The 19757-nt window shown below is 56.6% G+C and overlaps 2 protein-coding genes across 2 annotated transcripts in view; one reads left to right on the top strand and one right to left on the bottom strand.

Annotated features, from left to right (window-relative positions):
• Positions 1-1436: 1436 nt before the first annotated feature.
• The window catches only part of LOC118260520 (scavenger receptor cysteine-rich type 1 protein M130-like), a 180515-nt gene continuing 162194 nt past the window's right edge, over positions 1437-19757 (bottom strand). The window contains 12 exon segments of the mRNA XM_050716756.1: positions 1437-1447; positions 2846-2998; positions 3720-3815; positions 4472-4612; positions 5280-5588; positions 5676-5720; positions 6229-6543; positions 6881-7195; positions 7277-7603; positions 7712-8080; positions 8255-8563; positions 9458-9772. Coding sequence (XP_050572713.1) covers positions 1437-1447; positions 2846-2998; positions 3720-3815; positions 4472-4612; positions 5280-5588; positions 5676-5720; positions 6229-6543; positions 6881-7195; positions 7277-7603; positions 7712-8080; positions 8255-8563; positions 9458-9772 — 2705 coding nt within the window.
• LOC118260505 (olfactory receptor 14A16-like) lies at positions 17564-18487 on the top strand. Its single transcript, XM_035570823.1, has one exon. It carries the CDS (start codon positions 17564-17566, stop codon positions 18485-18487), a length of 924 nt encoding a protein of 307 aa, XP_035426716.1.

The raw sequence follows: 19757 nt of genomic DNA on the forward strand, positions 1-19757 counted from the left end.
ATGTGAATTTCTCTGCTCCCTTCAGCCTCCAACAACACAGCCACCTCTGTCTGAGAAGAGCTGAGGCTTTCTACCTCCCATCTCCAGCTGTGCTCCTCTGGCTGCATCTCAAGTCTTCTTCTCTCCTTGCCTTACATCTTCTTGGACTGAGAGAGGAACACCCACTGCCTTGCTCCAGACCCATCATCCCTGGAGGATCAGGCTGTCTACCTCAACCCTCCTTTCCAACTACAAAGCTTTTGTCCAGTATACTGGGCCTGGCTGGACCCAGTTCATTTGGAGTTCATTTGGATGGAGTTCATTTCCTCTGAACTATCTAGTGCCAGGAAAGCTGGCTATTCTTCAAGGTTCGCAGAATCAAAGAATCACACAATGGTACGGATTGGGAGAGACCTTGAAAGATCATCTAGTCCAGTCCCCTCCACCAAGTCTGATCACCTCCTCCAAGCTCAGGAGTGATGCATCCAAGCAAAGAGGAAGTCAGGCAAAAAGGCCAGGAGGCCTGCATGGCTGAACAAGGAGATGCTGGCCAAACTAAAACACAAAAAGCAAGCCAAAAGAAGCCTACAGAGAGAAGAAGCAAGGGCAAGTAACCTGGGAGGAATACAGAGACATTGAAGCATGCAGCCGCATGCCTCGTTAGAACGAAAACCACCTACTGTAGAAGATCAGGTTCAAGAGCATCTGAGGAATCCGAAGGGGCACAAATCCATCGAATCAGGTGAGAGGAATCCCAGAGTCCTGTGGGAACTGGCAGATTAATTTGCAAAGCCACTATTCATCATAGGTGAAAAGTCATAAATGGTTGGTGAAGTTGCTACTGACTGGAAAAGGGAAAACATAACCCCCACTTTTAAAAAGGGAAAAAAATGCACGCCCAGGGAACTACAGGCCAGCCAGTCCCACCTCTGTGCCTAGCAAGATCATGGAACAGATCCTCCTGGAAACTCTGCTAAGGTGCATGAAAAACAAAGAGGTGATTAGTGACAGCCAACATGGCTTCATTAAGGGCAGATAGTTCCTGACATATCTGGTGGCCTTCTGGAGTGGGGTTACAGTGTTTATGGATAAGGGAAGAGCAATGTACTTCATATCCTGGAATTATGCAAAGCATTTGACACATCCCACGTGACATACTTGTCTCTAAATTGGAGAGACATGGATCTGACAGATGGACCACTCAGTGGATATAAGGAATTGTCTGGAAGGTCACACTCAAAGAGTTGTGGTCAATGGCTCAGTGTCACTTAATGTACTGTGTTCAGCTCTGGGGCTTCATAAGAAGAACATGGAACTGTTGGAGCAAGAGGAGGGCCACAAAAATGGTCAGAGGGCTGGAGCACCCACCCTATGAAAAGAGGCTGGGGAGAATTGGAAAATTGAGAAGAGAAGGCTCTGGAAGATCTTACAGCAACCATCCAGTAGCTAAAAGGGGCCTACAGGAAAGCTGGAGAGAGATAATTTATCAGGGAATATTGTGACAGAACGAAGAGTAATGGCTTTAAGCTAAAAGAGGATAGATTTAGGTTAGATATTCAGAAGAAATTCTTTACTCTGAGGGTGGTGGGTCACTGGAACAGGTTGTCCAGAGAAGTTATGGGATGGTGCCCCATCCCTGGAAGCGTTCAAGGCCAGGCTGGATGGGGCTTTGAGCAACCTGATTTAGAGGAAGGTGTCCCTGACATAGCCAGGACAGCTGACCCAAATGGATCAAATAGATGTTCCAGACCATCCAGCACCCCCTGCAGCCTACCACCCCACTATCAAAAACACCTCGCAGGCTGCAGCAGAGGAGGCTGCTGGGGAAGAGCTGGAGGGCGGTGGGAACCCAACAGCAGGAGCAGGAAGGGCAGTTTGAATAACATGTCCTGCCCAAGGGTCCAAGCCTTCTCCCCACTCAGCTCCTGCAGGAGAGGTTTCTGTGCCCATGGGTGCTGAGCGGGCATCCTTGGGCTCAATGGGGGCCCAAGGCAGCAGAAGGTGCCCCCCATCATGGGGTTTCACACAGAGCCACTTTAGTTGGAAACTGACTGTGGCTGGCAGGATGGAAATGTCTCTGTCAGAAGGAATAGTGTTCAGGGACAAGGGGCTCTGGCAACCCCACAGCCTGATCCTGATCCTGCTGGCCCCAAGGTGTGCCCCTTCCTCTCCAGTGCATCTTTGAGCTCTGCTCCCCTCCATCAGCCTCAGAGAGACATCCTGACACCTGGGCAGGGAAGCAAGGGCTCTAGGGAAAGCCCCCAGAGGTTTTTAATATGAAGAAATACACACAGCATAAAAAGAGGGGAATACCAAGAGGGGAAATACCCATGTGTGTGTGCTGCCTGCTGGAAAAGGGAGACCGTTCCCTGGTGCTCATGGCTTTCCCAGTGGCACTGAGCTCTCCTCCCTCCCAGCTGCACCCAGCTGCTTGGCAGGGCTGGGCTCTGCTGGCCTGGGGCTCTGGGGCCCTTGTGCACTGGGCTCCGGTGACACATCCTGGGTGTCCTCGTGGGGACATGCCAGGGACACCTCTTCAGCATCATCATAGCCCAAGGTCCCCAGGAAAGGGGACGACGTGTCTCCCTCAGCTCCAGGGTCCCCAGCACTTCTCCGGGAGCGCAGGCTTCCCCCTGTAAACATCAAGGCAGGCTGCTGTGGTTGGGCCTGTGGGGAGCCCTTTGGGGCTGTACATCACCTTCCTCCTCCTCGCCAGCCCTGAGACATTCGACCCATTCTCCCAGCCCCCAGGAAGTCTCCCAGGGCAGGTTCTCCATGTCGAGAGGTCAGTCTCTTGATACGCCATGGACTTGCCTGGCCCTGGGGTTGTCACCTAGGAAGTGGCAGTGCTGCATTGCCCTCTTACCTGTGGCTGCATCCCCGGGCCCATCTCCTTCCTCTGGTGCTCCAGGAACTTCCCAGTCCCCCTGCCCAGGGACAGGATCTTCCCCAGGGTCAGAAACCTCCCTGGCATCATCATAGCCATCTGCTGGATCACCTTCGGGCAGGACAGGGACATCTGAAAGGAGAGGGGAGCTGGTGGAAGTGGGAAGAGACGTCCTGCAGAACAGAGGATGGGAGGGTGTGCGGGGACACAGGGCTGACACGCTGCTGGTGTCAGGGCCACAGCAGAGCCTTCATCCTTCCAGCTCTGATGAATGTGTCACTTGGTGACACTGCTGTCTGTCTGTCTGCAGGGAGGAGAGATGGAGCACTTCTTCCCCCTCCCCCTCCAATTCCTGTGTCTGACCCCAGACCCTCCTCTTTCTCATGGTGACTGGGGTGGAGCTGCAGCTGGGTCAGGGACCCCTCTGAAAAGGAGCCTACAGAGAGCTGCAGTGGGTGCTGTGGGGTGAGCCCTGCTGCCCTGGCTCATGGTCAGCACTGCTGGGGATTGGCACCCACAGAGCTGGGACTGCGTGGGGAGGAGAACCTCTTTCTCCCCTGGGACCAGCCCCTTCTCAGAGGGGCTCCCAGAGCTGCCCTGGGACAGCCACTTCGCTCAGACCTTGGCTGTCCCCAGGTTTCAGGGCCAGGCAGAGAGGGGCTGTCCCCTCTGGGATGGGCAGACCTGGTTGGGAGGAAGCTCGTCTGTTGGGCCCAGCACCACTGGATGCTCTTCCACAGACCCCGAAGCCCCAGCACTGCAGGACCATGAGCAGGAGCTGCAGGGGACAGCCCTGGTCTGGAGCAGTGAGAAGGGGCCCTGCAGATGTGCCCCCACAGGGACCCGCACCCACCTGGGAGACTGAACCTTGGCTGCTTCTCCCATGCCAGGCTGTAAGCGATCTCCTCATACACAGCCTCAGGGAAGGGCTCCCCAGCTGTCCCGGAGCCTGGGGACAGAGGCAGGGCTGGTCTGGGGATGGGCAGAGAGGGACAGGAACCCACTGGGCTCCCCCAGCCCCATTCCCTGGGCCAGCACACGGCTGTCCCCACAGCACAGCCCCACTGTGTTGTGTTGGCACTGCAGCCACAACCCCAGGGAGGGCAGCATCCCCATGGAGATGGTCTGGGGCAGCGTCAGCCTTGCACCATCCCTTTGGAGACAGCTCTTGTGCCCCTTTGGTCCCTGGGTCACATCCCAGTGCAGACCCTGCACCAGCTCCTGCATTTCCCCTCCCCATGGAGCTGCTCCATCTCTGCCCCAAGCGTCAATAGCACAGCCCGTGCCCTGTTGGGGGGTGGCTGATACCACAGTGATGGACCCTGCTGCCCCGTGCTCCTCCTGCCAGTGCTGCCCAAAGCACTGCCAGCAGTGCACAGTCCCCGTCTCACCCAGCCCAGCTCTCACATTTCTCTCCTTCACCCAGAACTCATCCGGGCTCTCTCCACCCCTTGCTGCTGGTGCCCCATGGTCTGTCAGTCAGTGGGGCAGCACATGGGGCAGGAGGCAGCACACAGCTCTGTTTCTGTGCCCCTCACCAACACCCCCAGCATCCAGCCCTGCCAGGAAGCATTTCCCCCCCAGGACCACTGGGGAAGGACCCACCTCTGCGCTGAGCCCTGGCGCTTCGCACCTGCCCAGCCAGGAGGGCCAGGAGCAGGCAGAGGAGGGCCCCCAGGATGATGCAGATGATGACAGGCACCGAGAGTCTCTCACTGGTGGTGGTCAGAGGGCCCCGTGGGGGATCTGCATGGGCAGGAACATGACAGGGGCAGCATCAGGCCTGGGAGAGGTTGGGGGCAGGACATGCCACTACTGACCACACAAGGCAGCAGGGGCTGGGGGGACAGAGCTGGGTGATGGGGCAGCTCCCACCTTCCTGAGTACATCACAGACTTCGCCCAGCTCCCTCAATTTCCTGGGAGTCTCACAGCCCAGCAAGGAGCCCCTTCCCCTGGCTGTGGGTCACAGCCTGTCCGTGGGCAGACCCAGCCCCAGGGGAAGGACAGCTTACCTGCTTGTGGGGGGGATGTTGCTGTCCTGGGTGCAGCTGCAGGGGAGGAGAAGGAGAGACAGGCTGAGAGGCTGGGGCTGCGATACCAGGCAGCCTCCCTGGCAGATGGCCCCAACATGTGCCACCTGAATTGTCCCTCCTGTGGGGCAGGGCAGGGTGGCAGGGACAGGGCCCAGCACCACTGCTCTGGGCCACTCACAGGACAATGCAGGCAGCCCAGGGGATGTGCAGGGACATCCAGCCCCACAGAGGCTGCTCCCCACACGCCAACAGCCTCCCACTCTGCAGGGACACTCTTGACTGTGAACACTCTGGGGCCATGCCGGGATCCAGCAGGGCAGACGCCCAAGCCAGCTCCTTGCCAAGCCACCAGCGATGTCTCCCAGCCCCACTGCTCACCTGAGCAATGCACAGCCGCATCTGCCTTATGCCGGCAGGCACCGCTGTCCCCTGGCTGGGCCCAGCAGTCCTGCAGAGACAGCTCCGTCCCCCTGCACTCCATCAGCCAGATGGGGCCTGTCCCCTCTCCAGCAGCAGCCTGCCCCAGGGCATAGACCGCGGGGCCACAGCCCAGTTGCCTGCATGCCACCTCGGCGTCCCGTATGTCCCAGGTTTTGTCACACAGCGTCCCCCAGGCGCCGCGGTACCAGACCTCCACTCTGCCCGAGCAGCGGTCCTCGCCTCCCACGGTGCGGATCTTCTCCCTGTCTGGGGAGGCAGTGACCTCCCATGGCACCGGGACAGCTGGGACAGCCCTGCCAGGTGAGGGGGGCATGCGCAGGGGCAGCTCCCTACCTGTGCACCTTGTGGAGTTGGGGCATGCAGCCACCTGCGGCCTTTCTGTCCATGTCCCAAAAGAAAGAGAAGTTGGGCTGAGGGGACTGCTCTGGGGGTCATGCAGGAGACAGCAGGGCCTCTAACCTCTAACCTCTGCTCACACATCCCCATGCTGCCTGGGTCAGGGCAGCAGCAGAACCCCGTTCATTCAGGGGATGCTCATGGCACTGGGGGGTGAGGGGGAATGGATGGGGACCAGACTGCTCAGCCCCACATTGTCCCTGGTTCACACAGCAGCAGGAGGCTGTCCGTGGAGAGGGGGTTCCCGCAAGCCCCATTCAGTCTCCTCTGAGACCTTTCCTGGAGATGCCTCTGCCTCCTCCAGGGGCTGCTTGCAGTCTGGATGGGGGCTGCTGGTGGGTTTGAGTGGCTTTGGGAGTTGAAGTCACCTTTATGCCACCAGCAGCAGCAGGGCCTAATGCAGAAAGTCAAAGCCCCTCTGGGTTCCTTCTCTGCATTTGACCATGCCCAGTGGAGAAGAGGATCTGGTGCCTTGATGGCTCAGATTTACCATTGCAGGTGATGTGGGCCTCTTCTCGGAGGTCATCACACGACTGCGGATGCCAGGGAGCAGAGGGACACTGCCAGAAGGAGCTGTTGCTCTTCCCACACTCCACACGATCCAGCCACGTGGTGCCAGACAGCTTGGCATAGCTTGAGGTTGTTTCCAGCTGCCCTCTGTCCCCACAGCCCAGCTCCTTGCACACCAGTGACACCGACTCGGGAGTCATTGAGTTGGAGCAAACGCTGCCCCACGTCCCATTGTAGAAAACCTGCAGGCGCCCGGAGCAGCCGTCACTGTTCTCCAGCCTCAGGGCCATGAACTCTGGAAGGAGAAAAGGCCCCGGGAGGAACAGGCTGGTCTGGGGCTGAGGGAACAGAGGCTTTTCTGCACCCTGGGCCCTAAGCTAGGTGGAGGCACAGCCAGCAAATCCCTCTTGCACCCAGGAACAGAGAGGTCTCTGAGGTGCACCCCTGCCCTCGCTGCTCACCGTCAGGGTGGATGTGCTCCCCAGGGACCCCAGGGTCTGGGTGCAGGTGTCCCCAGGATGAGCTCTGGCGGCAGGAGCTCCAATGCAGCCAGGGACAGCCTCAGCCCTGCCTAGCTCTGCCCTCACCCCAGCCTCACCAGCCCTACTCCCAGCCCCGCTCCCAGCACAGACCTGAGCAGACAACTCCCGCATCCTCTTTGTGCCCGCAGTTGTGCTGCCCCCAGGCCTTGGCAGGGCAGTCCCAGAGAGCAGCTTCGGCCCCGGAGCAGTTGACGCCGTCCAGCCAGATCTGCCCGGAGCCCTCCCCAAACTGAGCAGAGCCGGCTGCCTCCACGGCCCCTCCGCAGCCCAGCTGGCGGCAAACAACAGCGGCGTCGGCCAGGTCCCAGGCATCGTCGCAGACGGTGCCCCAGCGCCCCTGGTAGTAGATCTCCACTCTCCCGGCACAGCGCCTGGCCCCGTCCGCCAGCCGGACCCGCCGGCTCCCTGCAGCAGGGAGAAGCCCCGGTCATCAGGGGCTGGCTGCCCACCTGGCCCCGCACCTGGGGGACATGCAGCACCACTCACGCTGGCACACGGCCCCCACGTCCTCCATGATCCCTGCTGCCATTACACTCTCAGGCAGGGAGGTGTTGCAGAGGCTCAGGTCAGCCTCGTACCCTGCACACCGCACCCCGTGCAGCCCCACGGGGCCCAGCCCTCGCTCAGCCCTCGCGGGGGTATAGGCTGCTTCTGCCTCTCCGCACTGCAGCTGCCGGCACACCACGCTGGCCTCCTGCATGTCCCACTGCTCATCCAGGACTCTGCCCCATGTCCCGTGCTGGAAGACCTCCACGCGCCCGTCGCACCGGCTCCCTCCGCCCACCAGCCGCAGGGACATGGGGCGAGCCAGCCCTGGTGAGAGGAGAAATTCAGCCAGGCGCTGCCATGGGGTCCCCAGCTTTGGGTGGCCATGTCACACACCAGGGGCAAATGGACTTTGCAGCACTGCCCAGCACTCACCTGAGCAAATGACAGCAGCAGCGTTCTCGTGGGAGCACGGCGAGGCCCCCAGGGCAGTCACCGGGCACTGCCCCAGGTGGGCTTCAGTCCCGTCACAGTGGAACGAGTCTCTCCAGACGGGGCCGGTTCCTCTTCCAAAATGCCCTCCTCCAGGAATGGACTCAGCAAAGCCACAGCCGAGGTGCCGACAGAGAACGTGGGCATCCGAGAGGTCCCAGCGGGAGGCACAGAGGGTCCCCCACGTCCCCAGCACCTCGACCTCCACCCTGCCCGCACACGCTGTGCTGCCATTCACCAGCCTGAACCCTGTGTACTCGCAGACAAAGGAGGGTGAGAGAGGCCACATTTGTGATCTTGCTCCCACAGGAGCTGCAGGAGAGGCCAAAGGGACAATGTGCCTTTCCCCTCATGCAGCATTATTTTAGGGCTGCAGACCACCACCTCACCCCCACCTCTCCTCCCACCCAGCACAGCGCAGTGCCCACCCTGCTCTCCTGCCCCCACCACAGCCCTGGTGGGCACCATTTCACCCCAAGTCCTTACGTGTGCAGGTGACATAAGTGCTATTGCCGTGGGTGCAGGGCTGGTCCTTGGGGGCCCCCCAGGGGCAGGAGGAGAGGATGGATTCATTCCCCACACACTGCAGCTCTCTGTCCCAGACTGGACTGGCCCCTTCTCCCAGGTGAGCTGCCCCATGCACGGACAGGGCTGTGCCACACTGCAGCTCCCTGCAGACCACCTCAGCAGCTTTGGCACCAAAGTGGGAGTCACAGACAGCTTTCCACTGGTCCCTGTCGTAGACCTCCACACTTCCTGAGCAGGGGCTGTCCCCCCCTACCAGCCGGACAAATCCTGGAGCAACCAAGGAGACCTGTGAGTTCCCAGAGCCCTCTGGCACTTCCATGCCCACCTCCCACCTCATCCCTAAGGTGTCCACATGCAGAGCCCCACAGCCAGCCCAGCAGCTCTCAGTGTGTGCTGATGGCACAGACAGGTCAGAGTCCCCCTGCTGCTCCTCAGAAACGAGCCCAGCACCCATGGGCTGTCCTCTCTCCCAAGCCCCCAGCCACAGGCACTGCTCAGACAAACTGCTGCTGTCTGGAACCCCTGGGCTTCCCAGCCCTGGCCCTAGCACTGCAGCACCTCGAGGATGTGGGCCCAGGAAAAAAGGCCCAGGCACTGGGGGCTGCTGCAGCCTGCTCTGCCTCGCTGGGCTCAGGCCAGGCTGAGGAACCCCTTGGATCTGTCAGAAAAAAAAACTGTTTCCAGGGGGTCCTCGCTTCAGCTGAGGGACTCATGTTTGCTAGGTCATGTCCCAAAGATCTCCAGCACTCTCACAGCCATCCTTGAAGCTGTGGGTGGCCATGGCCATGTGAGTCACACTCAAATGGCTCTGCTGTGGGGACCTGGTCTTGGTCCCTGCCAGACAGGTCCTGGGTGAGCAGGAGAAAGTTATGAACTAGCAGCCACTGCAGTACAGGGTGGGGGGATTCATCTCCCAGCTCTAGGCACAGGCCCAAGCTGTGCTTACCCACCCTGGAGGCCATTCCGCCTGTAGGCACCCAACGTGGGCTTCCACTGGGCTTCCCCACTAATAGGGGGCAGCAGCAAAAACAGTCCCTGATTGACAGTGGGACTAGCAATGTTGACCCATGCTCTGGTGTCCACCTGTTGCTTCCAGAGGGCACAGACTGGTCCCTTACAACTGTCCTGGTCCCAGAGGTAGGGAAGGGGGTCAACCCTTACCTGAACACATCACTCCAGCGTTCTCACTGGGTAAGCAGTAAACTTTATCTGGCCCTTCATGTGTGCAGTCAGACAGGGCAAACTCGGTGCCATTACAGTCAACAACATCCATCCAAATGGGGCCAGACCCCGGCCCAAAGTATCCATACTGAGGAGCTTTGAGAGCAACCCCACAGCCCAGCTGCCTACAAACCACTGCAGCATCAGCCATGTCCCAGGAATAACTACACACGGTCCCCCACTGGTCCTGCAGTTTCACCTCCACTCTCCCAGCACAGCGCCTGCCGCCATCCGCCAGCCTCACCTCTGCAGCCCCTTCAAACACACACAAAACACAGGAAGGGTCAGGAGAGCTTTGAGCCCCACACTGTGGGTCTGTGAGTGCCCCCTGCCCAGGCAGAGTAACAAGGGTGGGAGCCTTGTACCCACGGGCTGTCCCAGGGGCAGTGGAGGGTCCCTCCTCTCCCCATGGGCTATGCTGGGATGAGGGTACCCAGCTCCCGGACTCCTGGGTCATTTGCTGCCCCACAGACCTCAGCACCTACTCCTACCCCAGTGGGCCCTCTGCCCCTGCCCACCAGTACACCAGCCCCAGCCCTTCACAGGGCTCCTGCTCCTCCCCGGCCCAGCACCTCTTGAACAGTCCCATCTCCCTAGGCCCTCACCTCCCCTTGTCTATCACCTGCCCCAGACACCTCCCAAACCACGGAGTTGGACCCGATGATCTCTTGAGGTCCCTTCCAACCCCTACAATTCTGCAAAACCCACCACCAGCCCCAGGACCTCTTGTGTACACAGGGGACACTAAGCTGATCACAAGGATCCCCCCCTGCCCCATGGCCCTTCCTCATCCCTGCTGTCAGCTTAGCCTGTGCGCTTGGCCAGGGTCCCCAGGAAGGAAACCTGTCTTTCACCTTTGGGTGCAGATGCCCCAGTCCCCTTCTCTCTATGGGGAACAACCTGCTCTCCTGTGGTCAGTGTTTCCCCAGATCCCAGGGAGCAGCACACAACCCCTCCAGGGCACCCCAGGCATTGGCTGTGCCCTGGAGATAGCTGAGTGCCACTCTCACTGTCTGGGCCTCCTCCAGATCCCGTGACACAACACTGGGGAACAAGGGGTCCCAAAAGAGTACCCAAGGACAAGGTGTCTAAAACTGTAGCCAGACATGGGCTGCAATCATCACAGGAGCTGTGCAAATGGATTATCCTCTCCCACTCAGACAGGCACAGGTTAAAGCACAGGGCTGAGGGACTGAGAACCTTCTGCTTCTCATTTTAGTAGTACCTGGAAAGCAACCCCACTCTCAGAGGGATCTTAATGCTGCCCCCTGGTCCCAGGTTGTGGGACAAGGGAGCTGGCACTTACCTCTGCAAGGCTGCACCCAGAGGAACAGCCACAGCACCCAAGGGGACAGGAGTCCCTCTGTCCCCATCCTGAGGCTCCTGTCCTGCCAGCACGGCCCTGCTGCTGGAGTTCCTGGGGACCCACAAGGCAATGGCGATGAAGGGAGGGCAATATATCTGTGCAGATGCTCTCCCAGCTGCAGGAGGAACCAATCAAAGCAGCAGGCACCTTTTTAGACGTTATCGGCACTTATCTCCCCTCCGACGCAGCCCAGCTCTCCAATGAACTTCTCCAGTGCTCTTCATGACCATATATGAGGGATGGCTCCGCTGCGGGTCTCACGTCACTGCGGTGGGAGATCATTGTGGGGTAGGGCTGGGTGTGGGGGCAGATGGGTCTGACACCCCTTGCAGCCCGCTGCGGGGACCGGGAGCATGGAGCATCTCCTAAGCTGTAGCATCCAAGAGCCCAAGGTGCGATTGTCCGGCCGTATCTGCGCCATGGGATCCACGGGGCTGGGCCTGCAGCAGGGCTGTGTCAGGCTGGGAAGGGACCAGCCCCTGCCCCTGCTACAGCCCCCGCTGTGCTGGCAGCAGCAGCTGGGAAAGGCCCTTGGGCAGGGCCAGAGCCCCATGCCGGGAGCGCTGGCTGGCCCGTCCCTCCCCAGGGAGCCTCCTGTGGGGTCCTGGCAGCAGCCAGAGCTGGTCCAGGGCCTGCCCTGGCAGCAGACCTGCAGCCCAGAGCCTCAGGCGTCTCCCTGGCTCTCAGCGTGTCACCCAGGGGCCGTTATTCCCCGCGGCGGGTCGGGAGCTGGAGCCTGCCTGCCACTGCAGGTGCACAAACCGCAGCCCACGTGACATGGCGCCCGGGCAGGAAGGCCGTGGTTTCCTCCTGGCCCCGTGCCCAGGCACGACCCTGCGGTGCCTCTGAGACTCCTGCACCCTGACTGTGCCAGCCAGGGCTGCAGGGGCTGCTCTTTTGGCCTCGCAGTCACGGGGCAGGCTCCCATCCCCCTGACGCCCCTCTGACTGCACACTTCTGCTCTTCACTGAGCCTCATGGCCACGGGGGGCCATTGTTGATGTGACACCATAAGCTCTTACAGACCATGGGCATGCTGCTGGCCTAGCTGACAGCTTCCTTGTGAGGGGGAGTGGAGGGAGAGCTGCTGATCTCTTGAGAGATCAGCAGAGATAGGACCTAAGGGAACAGCATGAAGCTGTGTCAGGGGATGTTCAGATTGGCCATTAGGAGGAGGTTCTTCACCAAGAGGGTGGTTGGTCGGCCACTGGATCTGGCTGCCCAGGGAAGTGGTCATAGCATGAATCTTGACTAAGTTCAAAGAGCATTTGGGCAATGTTCTCAGACACTTTTTTTTTTTTTAGGTAGTTCTGTCTGGAGCCAGGAGTTGGACATCCTGATCCTTAGGGGTCTGTTCCAACTCAGGATATTTTATGATTCTGTCCTCTACCCAGCTCCAGGTGCAGCATCTACATAGCATCTACATCTGTCATCGTCCTGCTCCTGATCTGTCAGGTATTCAGACAACAATGACCTTACAAACTCTTACACGAGCTATTGGCCTGCTCTCCTGACCTACCAGCTCCTCAGGCACCAGTGAACTCACAATGACCTACACAAGGTACTGGCCTGCTTTTGGCCTATTAGCTACTCAGGTACCAGTGACTTCACAAGAACCTCCACATGGCATGTGGCTTCCTGATGAGACTGATAAGGTATGGGTGGAGGCAGAAGTGGCAGCAGCGGGCCATTTAAATTGGGCATAGATGCCATTTTTACAGTCAGTCACCAAGGCAACTGGTTCCAGGGCAGACGTGTTCTGCAGCGGAGAGGGGGATCATGGCTTGCAGAGGGGTTTTCTTCTTTGAGGCCACTTAAGGCAGCCAAGGGAACCGCCAGGACCCAGCAGCCCTCGCAAAGGCAGCTGATGAGACTTGGGCGGAGACAGAAGCAACCCCCCTCTGTCATACTAAGGCAGCCCCTTGGGGAGTGCGAATGACCAGGAGTGTGGTGAAAAGGGGGGGCAAACAGAATGTGGCACAGCAGACAGGGTATGGCACAGCGGTTTGCACAGCAGTGCGTGCGTGCAGGGTGAGCAGGGAGGGTGCAGAATCCCTCCCCGCTCAGGATACTGGCTCGTCTATTGGCTGCCTTTCTGATAGCAAACCCAGCCATGGCCTCCACCAGACAGAAAGCTGTCACCAAAAAGACTGTGCCAACCTCAACCAAGTGCCTGACTCAAAATGCAGCTCTTCAGCTATCTGGCTGAAGGGAATGCCTGAGCCTGTTGCTACCAATGGAGGGTGGCAGAGATACTGCTTGTGTGAGGTGCAAGAGGGTGGAGGATCTGATCAGCCTGTTGGCAGATTTCAAAGACGAGATGGGACCATCTCATCTTCTACGACCAGGTGACCTGCCTGGTGGATGAGGGAAAGGCTGTTGACGTAGTCTACATAGACTTCAGCAAGGCCTTTGACACAGTCTCCCACAATATTCTACTGGAGAAGCTGGCAGCCCATGGCTTGGACAGGTACACTCTTTGCTGGCTTAAAAACTGGCTGGGTGGCCGGGCCCAGAGAGTAGTGGCGAAGAAGTGAAATCCCACTGGCGACCAGTCACCAGTGGTGTTCCCCAGTGTGGAGTAATTGCCTAAAGTAACTAGGAAAATTAAACTCATATTCACATTTTAAAGAAAATATACAGCATTGAAGAAGCTTTCAAGGCTGGAATGTAGCTGCACTACCTAAGCGTTCCCTAGGCCTTCAACCTTAGATACTATCGCACATGGGGAACCTGGTGTGCTGACTCTAAGGAACAGTACAGAGCGTAGAGTGGAGTGGAGACACCTTGGATAGGCTCTGTGGCAAGATGGGGACTCGACTGGTCTTGTGCACACCAAGACTGATAAGCTGCACATTTGCTACCCTGAGCCAACGACCTGTCATGTTTTTGACAAAATGCAGTACTCTAGTGAACTTTTGCTCATTATAATGTCATTATAATACCAAAACACACCTCCATCCCTAAAGCTACCTGCCTCCAAGGTGTGACCACCCCTCACTGAGCATGCACTCTGAATTTCTCAGAGCCTACACCTTTAAACGAAAGCGAGAAAACTTTTCACCAATCATAACCAAGATATGCTTGACTAGAGTCACTCAAGCTCTACCTAAAACATAGAAAATAATATAAATTGGCTTAAGAGAAAGGGGATGTTAGAGAAGATACCATCATGAAGGCTTCCTTCTGACTTCTGGGATAATTTTATTTTTTTATTTATTAATTTTTTTTTTTTTTTTAATTTATCAATTTATTTTTAATTTTTGCCAGCAAATTTATTGCTGGCAATCCAAAAAAACTGTGTACCTGTTGCTGTAATAAATTGCACTTAATTGCATTGTTCCTAGCCATGATAGTTCTCATTGAACGTGACTAGAGTGAGGGTGTGCTATGTTGGTGAATCAGTGACCATGATAGTTCAGTAACCTGAATCAGACCAGACCCAGAATCACAGAATCGTCTAGGCTGGAAGAGACCTCCAAGATCACCTAGTCCAACCTCTGACATAACACTAACAGTTAACAGTTAGTAACAGTTAATTGGCTACACCCCTTAACACGACACCCAAGGATTGGTGTTGGGCCCCATCCTCTTTTATATCTGTATTGATGATTTGGATGAGGGAATTGAGTGCACTCTTGTGGGAGTATTGCCATGGCGGTCAACAAGCCCCGTGGTTGGTGATAACATCGGACTCATAATGATGAGGCCATGAAGAATGTAAACAAGTTAGAAGGAACAAAGAAAGGGTGATTCATGAGACACCTTGCTGTCTCAAACTGCTTGTTCTCCAACAGTTAAGACATGGAATTTGCTTAATGTTTGCTGTTGCCGGGTAAAGTTGTTAACCAATGAATAGTTAGTGGAAAAGTACCACTTGTAGAACTAATGATATAAGAAGGGAGCCTGTCCTTAATACAGGTAGTTGAAGTTATTGATCCTTAAAGGAACCCTGGTGTCCATGTGGTCATTATGCCACACACCCTCAGTAAGTTTGCAGATGACACCAAGTTAGGGGGAAGTGCTAATATGCCAGAGGGTAGGAAGGTCCTGTAGAAGGACCTGGATAGGTAGGCCAGTGGGATGAGGTTCAACATGGTTAAGTAAAGGGTCCTGACTTTGTCCACAACAACCCCAAGAAAGGGGCTGGGGCAGAGTGGCTGGAAAGCTGTTAAGAGGAAAAAGATCTGGGGGTGTTGGTTGACACTTGCCTGAACATGAGCTACCAGTGTGCCCAGGTGGCCAAGAAGGCCAATGGCATTCTGGCTTGTATAAGGAATTGTCTTGCCGGCAGGACCAGGGAGGTGATCATCCCATTGTACTCTGCTCTGGTGAGGCCGCACCTTGAGTACTGTGTTCATTTTTGGGCCCCTGACTACAAGAAGGACGTTGAGGCCCATGTCCAGAGAAGGGCTACAAAGCTGATGAAGGGCCTGGAACACAACTCCTATGAGGAGCGGCTGAGGGAGCTGGGATTATTTAGCCTGGAGGAGAGAAGGCTCAGGGGAGACCTTATTGCTCTCTAAAACTGTCTGAAAGGAAGTTGTGGGGAGATGGAGGTCAGCCTCTTCTTGCAGATAAGCAGGGATAAGACTAGAGGGAATGGCCTCCAGTTGTGCCAGGGGAGGTTCTGGTTCATATTTAGGAGACATTTCTTCTTGGAAAGAGTAGTCAGACTTTGGAATGGCTTGTCCAGGGAGGTGGTAAAATCACGGTCCCTGGGGGTGTTTAAGGAGAGAGCTGAGTCCCCTTCTAGCCTCTGGACTGTAAAGAATGAGATGCCTTGGTTGACTCAGCTGAAACCCTTCCCTCAGCAGGGGGAAGGGAGATCCCTGTCCTTGCCTGGGTGTCCTGCCTAAAGCCAGGCCATGGAAAGGTGATTCTTGGACCTCATACTTTTTCTGTATGAGGAATGCCAGTGCTGAAAAAGAGTTTCCTTCCCAAATAGAGGGAACGGGCATCAGTGATTGCTTCAGTCAGTTTCAAAGCTGATTCCCCTGGAGGCCCAGGGGAAGATCTCCCTCCACTGCTGAGCTGGGCCAGGCTGCTGGGCCCAAGGGGAGCTCCTGGCAAGCGGGCAGCACTGCAGAGAGACAGCTCTGCCCACGAGCAGCTCCTCTGCACAGCACAGCAGGGCTGGGGGCACTGCCTGCAGGGGACAAGGGCGGCTGAGAGAAGGGAGGGAGATGTTAAAGGCAGTGTGGAGGGGGACTGCTGAGAACTCACTGTGGGAGAAATCTTCCCAGCCCTGAACAGGGTAAGTCTCTGGCTGCAGGGCAGCACAGCTGTTGTTCCTGGTGCCATCTCCAGATTTGCTGGCAAATTCCACAGCCTCTGGGAGCTTTCAGGAGGACTCTTAGAGTTTCTTTGGATAAGAGGAGAATGACAAGCTCCAGAGCAGGGATTATCTGCCAAAGCTGTCAGAGGGACAGGACATGAGGGTTCCTCCTCTTGGGGATGGCTGTAGGCTGTGCAGGCGGGGTGTAGACAGGGGTGCCCAGGGCTGTGGTGCAGAGCAGGGCCCTGCTGTGCCCCAGGGGCTGTGTGCCGGGGCAGGGCCTCTGCCGCCTGCCAGGCTCAGCACTCAGCCTGCCCAGGGAGCTGCCCAGGGCTCCGCGGGGAGAAGCAGCGGGTGTAAGGACCAGAAAGCCAGGTCAGGGCAGGCTCTTGCTGGTACCCAGAGGCTTCCGCCTTGGGCAGGCTGCTCACAGTGCCACAGCACCCCCGGAATATCTCTGGAGGGAAGAATCTTGAAAGGGAAGATCAATGCCTGCTCTACCTTAAGAGAAGGTGCTACCATTAAGGTCAGTTAGGGCAGGTCATAGCTGCTCCTAAGACTCTGAACTTGGGGAGTTGTCCCTGAAAAGTGTCCTGGGACAGGAGGTGTCTGCAGGGCAGACCTGAGCACACAGCAGGTGGGACAGGGTCTGTGAACAATGGCAGGGAGGAGATGTGGGGACAGGGAAGCAGCTGGCAGCAGGGACAGCTCCAGGCAGCAGAGACCTGGGCAGGGAGGGAGAGGGAGCTGCTGCCTGAAACGCCAAGGGAGGGGGGATTCAGGCACTCCCTGCCAGGCCTGCAGTGCAGGCACCTTCTCTGCAGCAACCCCCTGCTCTCCTCTGCCACCCAGCTCAGCTTCTGCCCTCAGGGGCTTTAGGTCATGAGCCACCTCCTCCTCATCTGGACCTCCAGAAGAGGAGAGGAGCCTGTGTCCTGCAGGGTGATACACAACAATGAGGCTAAGAATACCTGCCTTGCAGTGTCACTAGGTGGCATGCAAGCTTGGTAAGTTCAAGGCTCCACTGCGTGCCCATCTGCCTTTCTCTGTGTCAGTGGGTTGGAGCATTGTGGTATTCTCTCTTATTTCTCCACCTGTGTGTGGTTCTCCTACTCTGTCTGGTATGCAGGTGGGTGTAATCTTCTGTTCTGACAGAGACTGCTTTCATCCCCATACCCCTTCAAGGGTGTCTTCATGGGAACAAGATTCCCAAGGTCCATTTTAAGTCAGGCACGCTGTCATTCAGTTGAGTGAGCTGGAGAATGAGCTGACTCATTCAACTCAGGGACTGCTGAATTCCTGTGATTCCTCTGAGACAAGGAGTGGGTTTTTCTCAGAGAAATCTCTCTAACATATATCTCTCTTTTCCTCCATGGAGAGTCAAATATGTGAAGAGGCTGCAAATGTGCAACAGCACCTTCCCCACAGAGTTCCTCCTCCTGCCATTCGCAGACACACACAAGCTGCAGCTCCTGCACTTCGGGCTCTTCCTGGGCATCTACCTGGCTGCCCTCCTGGGCAACGGCCTCATCCTCACAGCCATAGCCTGCGACCACCGCCTCCACACCCCCATGTACTTCTTCCTCCTCAACCTCGCCCTCCTTGACCTGGGTTCCATCTCGACCACAGTCCCCAAAGCCATGGCCAATTCCCTCTGGGACACCAGGGCCATTTCCTTCATTGGCTGTGTTACTCAGGTCTTTATGTTTGTCGCATTTGTCACAGCAGAGTTCTACCTTCTCACCATCATGGCTTATGACCGCTACGTTGCCATCTGCAAACCCCTGCACTACAGGACAATAATGACCAGCAGAACTTGTGTCAACATGGCAGCAGCTGCCTGGGGCAGTACTTTTCTCTATGCTGTGCTGCACACTGCCAATACCTTTTCCCTCCCCCTCTGCCAAGGCAATGCCCTGGACCAGTTCTTCTGTGAAATTCCCCAGATCCTCAAGCTCTCCTGCTCTGGTGCCTACCTCAGAGAAGTTGGGCTTCTTGTGGTTAGCGTCTGTTCAGTATTTGCATGTTTTGTTTTCATTCTTTTCTCCTATGTGCATATATTCTTGGCAGTGCTGAGGATGCCCTCCCAGCAGGGCCAGCACAAAGCCTTTTCCACATGCCTCCCTCACCTGGATGTGGTCTCCCTCTTTATCAGCACTGCCACATGTGCCTACATGAAGCCCCCCTCCATGTCCTCCTCATCCCTGAATCTTTTGCTGGCAGTTCTGTACTCGGTATTGCCTCCGCCAGTGAACCCCCTCATCCACAACATGAGGAAGCAGGACCTCAAGGATGCAGTGTGGAAACTGATGACTGGTTGTTTTTAATAAGTAATAAACTGCCTGCTTTCTTCTGCATGTCACACAATATAACTCATTACAGGTCCATATGTTCTTTTTTTTGTCTGTATTTTTTTTTTCTTTTTGCTTTGCTTTACTTGTGCTAATATTTTTACTGGGGGATGGGAATCTCTTGCAGATGGCAGCAGCAGGGACACTGCCACTGACCTCCACTTCTCCACTTGCTGCTTTGGGGCCAGCCCAGCCTGGGCTGCTCTGCCTGGCTGGGCTGTGCTGGGCTGGGGAGAGGACAGGGAGGTGTGGAGAGCTGGGGAGTGTCTGGTCTGGTCTGGCCTCCTGGGAGAGACAGGGAGGACCAGCCGAACAGGGGCTGGGATGGGCCCTTGTCCCCTGGACACCCTGGCAGATGCTGCCCCAGGGCAATTGTCCCAGAACAGCCCCTCTCAATCACTGTTCCCAGAACTGGGCTCTCACCCTAGGTCACACAGGTGGCTTGCTTTTCCACAGAGGAACACCAAAAACTACCTCTGAAGTCCATGTTTGCCTTGACCATATGAGACTACCCATAGTATTGGTGTCATGAGCTGAACCCAAGTGATCACAAGTACCATAAGCTGTTCCCCAGGGATGCCATAAAATCCCATGGGAAACACAGAGTCTCAAGGTGAATACCATTTGAGTGTAATGTGCCCTGGGAAAACACCTGAATGAAGTAATATCAGACATGACAAATTTTTCAGCTCATACAATAATTTTCTGCCAAGTTCTCAATGTTTCCCTTAAATGCCCATTCAGGTCTTGATTCAGTTGTCCACACAGAGGTGGCCTTTTTTTCCAGGGTGTCCTGAAGGACCAGAAGATCCCACAGAGGAAACATTACTCCAGACTTGTGGGATGCCTTCTGCAGCATGAGCTGGTTGGCAGGCAGAGTACCTGAGGGATTGTGCAGGGCATTCCCTGCACCCACTGCTCCTGGGGAGGCTGGGAAGAGGCCTCCTGAGCACAACAGCTCCTTGTGGCCCTGTGGATGCTGGCTGTGAGGTCACTTCTGTCCCAGCAGCTGGCTGGCCAACAGCAGGGAGGCAGAGCCTCTGAGGTCATAAAGGCCATCAGAAAGCTGCCCCCAACAGGGTGACACATACGGGGAGGCTGGGGAAAGCTGGGTGAATAATGGTGGGAGATTTGGGAGAGAGAAGAATGGCTTGACTAACAGAAAGGAAAGATTCTGAAGAAGTGAGAGGGGTTCAGGTTAGGCTGATGCTGCTAAAAAACTCAGTGAGACAGCATTCATGTTATA

Source organism: Cygnus atratus, unplaced genomic scaffold, assembly GCF_013377495.2.
Source record: "Cygnus atratus isolate AKBS03 ecotype Queensland, Australia unplaced genomic scaffold, CAtr_DNAZoo_HiC_assembly HiC_scaffold_34, whole genome shotgun sequence".
Classification (NCBI taxonomy): Eukaryota; Metazoa; Chordata; class Aves; order Anseriformes; family Anatidae; genus Cygnus; species Cygnus atratus.

Bases quoted from the DNA above. Each gene is read 5' to 3' on its own strand.
- LOC118260505 (XM_035570823.1), top strand. From the start codon at position 17,564: ATGTGCAACAGCACCTTCCCCACAGAGTTCCTCCTCCTGCCATTCGCA.